The sequence below is a fragment of the Miniopterus natalensis genome, chromosome 13 (assembly GCF_054644295.1).
Source record: "Miniopterus natalensis isolate mMinNat1 chromosome 13, mMinNat1.hap1, whole genome shotgun sequence".
Classification (NCBI taxonomy): Eukaryota; Metazoa; Chordata; class Mammalia; order Chiroptera; family Miniopteridae; genus Miniopterus; species Miniopterus natalensis.
The window spans coordinates 33,847,302-33,857,376 of NC_142093.1; the positions used below are offsets into that span (position 1 = coordinate 33,847,302).

A 10,075-nucleotide genomic window follows, 5' to 3' on the forward strand; every position below is an offset into this window, starting at 1 on the left:
TTTGTGTCCGTATGAATCTTAACTTTTTTAGGATGTTAGCCAAAATGCCACATTATTATAATTATAGTAGTAGTAGTACTAGTAGTAGTAGTATTTGGACTATTTATATCATCCCCATTTAAGCCCTCCCCCCTTTTTTGCACTGTATCATTAATATTTTTCTAGCTTTAGGGTACTTCTATTCCTGTATAACTTTTCACCCACCTGCGGACTATGGGGGCTGCCCTGCTGACTGAAAGGATTTCCTTCCCCTGACACAGAGATGCTTTGAAGTCCCAAAACAATGACTTTCATTGCTTTTTCCTTATACCGTCGGTTTCTATAAATTGGTGATGAAAGTGTGTGGCAGCACCAGAGGACTTTTGGTCTCTATCTTTGAACAAAAGGAAGCCTGGATCAGGTCTGATTTTTTGCGTTCAATTTAGCTTTCTGCAGTGGATTTAATGCAGAATGAAGCTGGCCTAAGAATAATACAATGGATTGAAAAGGCTAACTGAATTAGTGGGTTTAGAGGAATACATTTGTAAAGTGGCAGAAGTCCCCAGTCATAAAAAGGCTTCTTAAGATGGGATTTGCTGGCTAATCGCACTGATATTTTAGCATGTTGCCAGGCCTCAAAAATTTAGCGGTGTTTGTTTATTTTGGTAAAGACTTGAGTTGTAGACTTTTGGGTGGTTATTATGATAACAGTAGAATATGTTCATTTTTTTTGCTTTTTATTGAATTTATTGGGGTGACAGTGGTTAACAAATTTATACAAGTTTCAGGTGCACAGTTCCACAACACATCATCTGTACAGTGTATTGTGTGTTCACCACCCAAAGTCAAGTCTCCTTCCATGACCATTTATCCCACTCCCCCTCCCCCTGCAGTCACCACACTGTTGTCCGTGTCCGTGAGTTTTTTCTCTTTTTTTTTCCTTTTTGCTCAATCCCTCCACACTTTTCTAAACAAACAAACCAACCTAGCTAGCATATTATAAGCATGATACTCATAAATATGTAACTTTAAAAAATAAAGAGGTATTTTTATTCTTAAAGTTTAATTATTTAAGTTAGAGTTAATCGGTTTTGCTTTCCGATAAGCTCTTGTATAGTAATTTTTTAAGTTATGCCAACAAAAGGTGTGCTTTAAACAGCTTGTCTTTGTATGGATCTTTTTAGTTAAGATTTTTTAAATGGTGCTTATAAAGAACATATAGAGTCCATCTGTTCTCTTGACGCATTCAGCATTGATTTGGGATTTTATTTTTTTAATAAAATGCAGTTTACACATTTATAAATAGGCATTCTGTGTTTGCGGAAGAGGATAAACTGTTACCTTCCCTTGAGGATTCTGTATCCCAGGCCTCCTTGAGGCTAGAGAATAGGCCATTGGAGGACTCCCTCATTACCAATTGTCTCAATGCAGAGGAAGGGCAAAGTCTTGGTAGCTTTTGATAACCAGTTTCAGCATTCAGCAGGCTTAGCTATTAGTCATGCATCTTAGCCTTTCCCTATTTACTTTCAAAACACTTAATAAAAATAATAAAAGATTAGGTATAAAATGAAATATTTGTTTGGTACACAGCACCTCGGTATCTGCAGCTTCCACACACTGCGGTGGTTCAGTCTTCTGGGATATTTCTTGTTGATAGAACCATTTGAATTTGTTACCAGTATTAACATAGGAGGCTCTAGAAAAGATAATTGTAGTTTCCTTAGCTGCAAAGGGCTTACTTACAAATCTGGCTTTGGAAAGTTATAGCTGATGAAATGCAGTTCTGTGGGGTAGCATTATAATCCTACCTTTTAGCCTTCATCCAGCATTAGTGGTTTATCTCGATGGGCATAAAATTAGAAACTAGTTCTTCTTGTCATACAAGTCTGAGGGGCTGTACTAACCGTTGGGGCAGAATAGTGAGGGGAATAGACAGGCAACGTGGCTTTTAAATGATACATATCATCTGGAGAAAACACAAGGGTTCACAGTGTCTGATGAATCAGCAAGAGTGAGCCTCCATTTAAACAGTGTTTCCTAAAGTTTTTGGTTACAGGTATAAGAACTTGCAGTTGAGCTGTTTAGAGCTCTTTAAAATCATTTTTCTTTCAAAAAGTTTCTAAATTGGCATTGTCGTAAATCAGTAAAATTGTTTTACTAGTGTGCAATTTCATGTTTATCATACCAGGACTCTCTTACCATGTTTGTTTTACTTTTAGAATGGCACAGAAGATCTCCGGACTGAGAGATTACAAAAAGCGACAGAACGATTTAGAAATCCTGTTGTGTTCAGCAAGGATTCTGCAATCAGAAAAACTCAACTTCAGTCTTTCAGTCAATATGTTGAGAATAGACCAGGTAGGTACACTTTTTTAAATGTTTTCCCATCTTACGATTTAACATTATTTAGCTATATATATATGTTAAAAAGCTGATAATGTAAATCCACATTTCAATACACAAATATCAAGCTTTAGAATAATTTTACATGTCTTTCCTTTTTTTTTAAGATATAAAAAGGCAGAGATCAATACAGGAAGATACAAAGAAAGGAAATGAGGAGAAGGCAGCGATAACTGAAACTCAGAGGAAGCCATCAGAAGATGAAGTGCTTAATGTATATTAATTTTTTGTGTGGTTTCATGATTGCTGATAATTCCAAACTGTATGTGGAAATAGTGCCTTTATTTGTTAAAATGAGATGTTAGGTTTTTTAAGATGTCAATCTCCAGTGCATTCAAAGCAGAGGGAGAGGGGTGCACCGTTGAATTAGTCTGCAGTGTGGTGATAATTGTCAGATAAAAAAAAAATGAATTTTTCAGAGTTCCACAGCCCCAGCTTCCTTGAGACATTTCCATCAGGGCACTTCCCATAAAGAGATTCCAGTATTGATCTACCGGGAGGATTTTAATTATTACAATAGCAGATACCGCAGAGCTGCAGTTAGAGGGAAAAGTCACATGAGACCTGCTAGAATTTCTCAGCCAACCCATTTTGTTGGCTTGGGTTAATGGGTGTTCAACCTTTCCATTATCCAGATCAGCCGTGAATTACTAGCTGAATGATGTTTGCATTAATATAATATATATGGTAATTTCTTCACTTAATTAACAGGGAGGTTCAGCTCAGTAGGGGTATGGGCTGATCATGTGTAAAATTGATTTGTGAGGGAAATATTTGATAGACCGCAGGGAGAAAGCTGCTTTTGATGGACAGCTGCGGGACAGAAGCAGGAAGAACAAGTTTTAACTTGAATTTTTGTCTGGAAGCATAGCTGACTTTAATGGTGCTACTTTTTTTTATTATCTATGGTTTGTGTAAATATTTTTATTGTTTTTACTGTTAAAATAGTCCTTGTTGGATTTTGAAATACTTGTAAGTGCACCCAGAGTTACAAACTACATTTTAGGGCCCTAAAAAACTTCTCATTTTTAAGCTGTTGTACTAAGGCTGCAGTACATAGAATAGCTCATTGGAATATTCTGATGAAATATTTGGTATAATTTTTAAGTTACAGAATACATGAGGATACTATATACTCACACTAAAAAAACCTGATTATAAACTTTGTCACTGTTTTTAAGTGAATTAACAAAAGCAGTGAAGTTTTATGTGATACTTATCACTTCTGCTTTCTTATATCTTTGCTACTTATATTGTCTTTGCAAACCACTATGTTTGTTTTGACCCTCTGAATGGAATGAGAAAAGTTCGTTTTGAAAATGCTCTGCTGTTTTGCAGATGGATACAAAAACCATTCACCACATTATTCCAGACTTTAAAGTTACCATTAGCATTTCTTCTGTTATAATTTTTCTGTTATATTTCATATTGAGAAAGAATAATGTCTATTTTGTATGAATCTTTAAAAAATGCAGTGGCTTATTTGATCACACTCTCCTGAGAAATTATCAGTTTTATAATTTCTTAAAATATTTCTACTTTAAGTTTTTCAAGTACCATAATCAATTTAACAGTAAGCTAATATAAATTGAGTTAACGTGTGAGTGCAAACTATTTACTAGTTTTGAAGATATATAAGTTATACGTATGGCTAGACATGTTTATTGAGCATGAAAATTTCAAATATGCTCATAAATAACACATTTCTTGATTTTTTTTTGCTTGTTTAAGGAGTACTGAAAGATAATTCCTCATGGTTTCTTAGAGATTAATAAACTTCTGCGTAGGGCAGGGATTTGATAGCAGAGGATTTTTCGCATTTATTTTTCTGAATAAATAATTTTATAAGTGCTGGTGGTATAGTGGTTGTGGTGCTGAGAGTAATCACTTAAACAGTTCTTCAGTATTCCTCAGCTATTCAGGAAACATAGCCCTAGAAATGTCGCAAGGTAAACAGGTATTCAAAATCCAAAGGGAGCTATAATGAATCCACTTACAACTATACCATAGATAATAACCCTGTCCCTGAGTATTCATATTTGAAATATGAAAATAAGAAGTAAGACTATACTGGTACTTTATAATAGAACTGCTACTTCAAATAAAACTTCTAAGGATAATTTTTTTTTAACATGGGTGGTTGTAAAAAGTAAAATTTCAAGTTGAGATCCAAGTTTGATTAAACGGAAAATTAACCAAGTCAGCGTACTAGTTGCATTAGATCCTATGCAGCAAGGTTTGAAACCACCTGTCACGTTAGAATTCACAGCTACAATAATTAGTAATACATCAACAGAATGACTTGTTAAAGTACAGGAGCCAGCTGGAGGGAAGACTGAAGATAATAGAAACCAAACTTCTGTTTTTATCATTTTTAAAAGCATTTTAAATAGTATACCCACTATGAAAACAAGAAATATTTCAAACAGATTTGTTCTTATAAAAAAATATAAAAATTAAGCATTTTGTTTTTTTTTTATAAGAACAAATCTGTCTGATTTTTCAGGGTAGATACTTTGGAGAAACAATTCTTTAGTAAAACTCCAGTTTATATATTTCAGTTTTTAATTAAAGATGTCATTGGTGTTTGTTTTGACAGTCCCAAGGGGAAAATTGTCTTCTGTCCTTGTCCATGCTTAAATAACTCTGACTCAACTGTGAGGACAATTTTTCTAACTTGGTGTTAACTTTTTAAATCTGGCAAATCTGGATGTTAAATTATAAATATGTTACTCAACAGTTGAGATTTTCCCTATTCACAAAAGTTTTGCTTATTTTCATAATGTGTATGAAAATTCTCTGAATCATAGGGAGTTGCTTTTTGGTACTAAGGGTGATACTAAGGGAGTATTTGGTTCTCTAGGTAAGTGCTTTACTAAGTGTTTGTAAAAAGGAAAAATACAACATACAAGTGATTTTTTCCCCCCTTCCTGTTTGTTCTCGTTAACAGAAAGGGTTCAAAGACACCAGTCAGTATGTTGTAGGAGAATTGGCAGCACTAGAGAATGAGCAAAAGCAAATTGACACCCGTGCCGCGCTGGTGGAGAAGCGCCTCCGCTATCTCATGGACACAGGTACGGTGCCCAATTACACTGTAAACAGTTTTGGCAAATTGAGCGTTCACAAACTCTTATAGAGTTTTGGAAGTGTGAATCTTTGAAGCCTGAATGTTCAGCAGAACTGCCTTGAAAATAAAAAGGCTGCGATTTGCAGCCACCTCTCTGGGCCCTGGTGATAAGAGTGCCTTCATGGGAAGTGATAACTCGCCCTGATACCGTGTGAGCCAGCACTATTGAACAGTGTGCTCATCCATGCAGAGTTGGAATACACATCTGTGCCTCATTGATATGCCACTGCTTTAAAAAAAAAAAAAAAAAAGTAAGATCTTCACTGTTCTACTGATTCATTGGGGGAAAAAAAGATTTGGCCAGCTAAAGCCATGTACTGCATGAAACAGAGCACTATGCATAGGGGATGGCTCCATGGACTAGATCACTGAAATTTGAGAATGCTATCTGGTTACTGATGCTCCACAATTTTTTTTTTTTTCAAGAGAACAGGTTTTTAAAAGTCTAATACTTTGTGTCACAGTTGCATTTGAAAGGATTAAGGTATATAGGAAGGTTTGTAAAAATGGGTTAGAGCAGCAAGTTAGCTCCTAACCAGAGGGCAGATTGGCATTAGATGCTGACTGCTAATAGTGATTGAATAGATCTAATAGTGATCAAATAGCACAATAAGCTACTAGAAAAAAAAATGTGTGTGTTTACACACACACATATTTCTTTAAAATGCTGCTTCTACAAAAGGGGTAAAGGTGAGAAATAAATTCAAATCATACCAAATTAAAAGTAAATTATATTAAGAAAAAATGTCAAAATATAAAAGTAGAAAATCTCTCCTTTAATCAAATTAATTGCTTTTATTTTATGGCAGTGTTAAAATAGATTAATAAAGCAGTAAAGTAGATTAGTAAGTTAGTAGTAATAGATTAGAATTGGTAAACTTTCCTGAAATTTTTCTTTTCTATTTGCCAAGAATATATTTATACTTAAAGAACTCCTCCAAAAAAGATATATGGGACATTTGAAAATGCCTACACTAGTGAAATCAGAACATACTGGAACAGAAAGAGACCTCTGGCTTTATCTGGTCCATTGACTTTACACTGGGTTCTGTGGAACCCTAAAGCTTCTTCAGAGGCACCTGGCAACTGCCAAGACAATAAGGGAGCAGAAAGCAGACAGGCTTCTGGATTTCTTACCTTACTTCAAACAGAATAGCTCCAAGTTTGTTTATTTGAAATATCAGGCTTCTTGGAAGATTTCATTTAAAGAAAAGCTTCTACTGCTTAAAATTTAAAACCAAGAAAACTTTAAAAAAAATTTTTGAAAACAGTTACCTAACCCTCCCAATGTACAGAGGAGACAGAGGCATAAGAAAAGCTCATTGTCATATAGATCAGTAAGTGGCCAACCTTGCGCTAGAATTCAGGTCACCACAACTCAGTCATACAGGATCCTTCCTTCTACACCAGATTACCTAGAACACATTTACCATTGCCCTAGCAAGTTACCCATATGCTCAGTCTTATATATATACATTTGTTTGGATTCAACAGATATCCCATAAACCAATATATTATTTCACATTTGCATTTTTCCTTTGATTTCTAAGGGATTTTGAAAATATTAGCTGTGTTAACTATATAAAAAATGTAAATTAGGTAGTATAATTTCTGAAATATATTTTAAAATTATTGCCATTAAATATTTTAGAGAGATTAATTTTTTTAAACAAATTCTTTCAAGTGAACCATCTTTTGTTTTTGTATTAGATAAAATAGATGTTACAATACAAGAAGCCTTTTGCCACTAAAGAAAAAGCTAGAAATTGTTTCCTTCTCTTTATTCACTTGGAGCCTGATTTTTGAGGGTTCTAACTGAAAGTGAATCAAGTTCTTCCCATTCCACATATTACTAGTGAAGCTTTTCTTTTTTAATATGTCTTGTTTTTTAATTGATTTTAGAGAGAGAGGAAGGGAGAGGGAGAGAGAGAGATGGAAACATCTATGAGAGAGAGAAACATTGATCGGCTGCCTCCTACACCTCCCCCCCCCACCGGGGATTGAGCCTGCAACCCAGGCATGCACCCCAGCTGGAATCGAACCATGACCGCTCATTGCATGGGACTATGCTCAACCAACTGAGCCACACCAGCTGGGTGCTAGTGAAGCTTTGAAGTGGCTCCATTCCAACTACAGATCATTTATAATCTGAAAGTCATGGAGTACAGATTGATTCTAGAATTCTTCCAGGGCTTTATATTCCTTACTATGCAGGACAGAATCTGATCTAGACTAGGTTCGCTACTGCAGATTCAGACTAAAATTGACCTTGTTCCCCAAGTTGATAAGCTCTAAGAATCACCCTGGACTGTCCTGAACCTCCTCCAGCCCAAATAATGGTTTCCTAAGATGTGCCTAAAGCCTAGCTAGTATCTGAAATAAGAAATAAGATGTTAGAAAGGGAAGCATATATTCATCCTTTTCTTTGGGGGGAGTTTAATAGTTCCAGCTTTTCATTTATTGTAGTATTTAGTACCTTTTCTCTGGTATATTAGAGTTTTCTATGTATTTTCTGAATCTCAGCCTTAGAATAAATAGAGCAGATAGTATCCATATTTTCATAAGGAAACTGAAGCTCAGATGGGAGAAATGCCTAATTTAAGATGGACTGATTAGTAATGGTTGACTTAGGGCTTGAACCCAAGTTTTTAGGTTTTCTAGCTCCTGAGTCAGTCCTCTTTCCCACCATATCTTCTTTACAGAACAAATATGCTTTATCTGCTGTTTCAGTTTTATACTTGTAGATGCTGACTAGATACAATTTTTTATTGATTTGAAGTTCACATATCATAGATTAACCATTTTAAAGTATACAGTTCAGTAGCATTTAGTATATTCATAGTGTTGTACAATCACCAGCACAATTTCCAGAGTTTTTCATCACCCTATACAGAAACTCCTAAGTGGAATCTAAGAGTAGTTGTCCTTATATGGCTGGCTTCTTTCACTTAACATGTTTTCAAAGTTCATCCATGTTGAAACATGTACCACTACTTTATTCCTTTTTATGGTTAAATAATATACCACATTTTATTTACTCATTCATCCATTGATAAACACTTGCATTTTCAACTTCTGGCTACTATCAACATATGTGTACAAGCATCTCTTTGAATTTCTGTTTTTAGTTCTTTGGGGTATATACTAGAGTTGGAATTGCTGAGTTATATGATAATTCTCTATGTAACCTTTTGAGAACTATACTCAATTTTAAATGTGAAGTATATTTAGAAATTGATTTTGTGGAAGTGAGAGTACATTTTCTAAAAGAAGCATTGTTAAAAGCACATCCCCAACAAACCCACAAAAGCCTATTTAAAATATAACTAAAATGATACAAATAGTTGTCCTAGATTTGAGTCCTGGTTCCCAGAGCTTGAGCAGCTCTGGGTTTTTAGCATCAGCCCTTTGACATTGAAGCTCTAGTATCCTAAGAGGAAGGTAGGTAGATGGTGGCCTAGACTGCTGGGCATTTCTCCTGTAATGTTAGAGAAGCCTCTAGCAAGAAAGGAGCAAAGGGGAATGTAAGACATCGGGATGTGCAAGGGATGAAATGGCAGTGGAAGAAGAAGGGATCCCAACATCTATTTGGCAGAATAACATCAGTGGCAGAAAAAGAGCAGCTGTGGGGATTTATATTTCAGAAATTGAGTAATCCTAAATCAGTGATTGTCTGAATACTAAATAAATACTATGAGAGAGAGAGTTTTCTGCCATCCCGCCTTGGGATCTGTAAAATCCTTATGCAAATACTAGAGAATTTTTTTCACCAGCTTTTAATGTTTTTGTTGTTGTTGTTTTTTGTTTGTTTGATAATTGTTGCAGAGGATGGCTTTTTACACTTCTAGCACCTAAAGTTTGTAATGGTTTCTTCTTTGGCAATAGTAAAATTTATTAGTTAGGAACATGTATGTGTTTTAAGCTCACATTTTGTGTTAAGTATGGCGCTAATGGATCCTTACCAGTAGGGTTGTAACCCTTGAAAAAATGGAGTTTAGAATAGAAATGTTAATGAGCACTTTTACTAAAGTGTCGCAAATAGTGTTACTATAATGAATGGTGTTTATTTTCCATTCCCAACCTGTTTTCATTTGATGGTTATCAAACTTTCTTGGTTTATATCTGTAGTTTTAAAGTAATGATTTGTGTTTTTTTAAGTGAAAATATTATATTTACATTTTTAATGCAAAATTAAACATGGGGGATTACAATAAAATTACATCTTACAACTTTATAACCTTTAAGCACTGATAAAAATGATCATGATAACTTCCTAAGTCCCTAAGCCAAAAATATGAATTCTGTAGCTTTTTATAGACTATCCACTACCAAAACCTAACTGACCATTTAAAAATATTACATATACCTTGGGAAAATAAGAATGAAAAAGAAATAACTTTTCTATACATTCCTCAGAATGTTTTCTTACCTCATCATTTGAGTAACACAGTGTAGTTTTAAAGCAGAGAACTGGGCCCACAAATAAAATTTTTGAGTTGTAAAGATGACAGTAATAGTATTTATTTCATACATGCCTGGCTCTATGGAAACTGTTTTAAAATGCAT

The 10,075-nt window shown here is 34.7% G+C and overlaps 1 protein-coding gene across 1 annotated transcript in view; it reads left to right on the plus strand.

Annotated features, from left to right (window-relative positions):
* Positions 1-10,075, plus strand: part of EHBP1 (EH domain binding protein 1) — a 272,093-nt gene that overhangs the window by 224,365 nt on the left and 37,653 nt on the right. Inside the window, exons 19-21 of the mRNA XM_087823592.1 lie at positions 2,199-2,337; positions 2,490-2,596; positions 5,333-5,456. Of these exons, the coding sequence (XP_087679718.1) occupies positions 2,199-2,337; positions 2,490-2,596; positions 5,333-5,456 (370 nt within the window). The remainder of the gene's footprint in view (positions 1-2,198; positions 2,338-2,489; positions 2,597-5,332; positions 5,457-10,075) is intronic.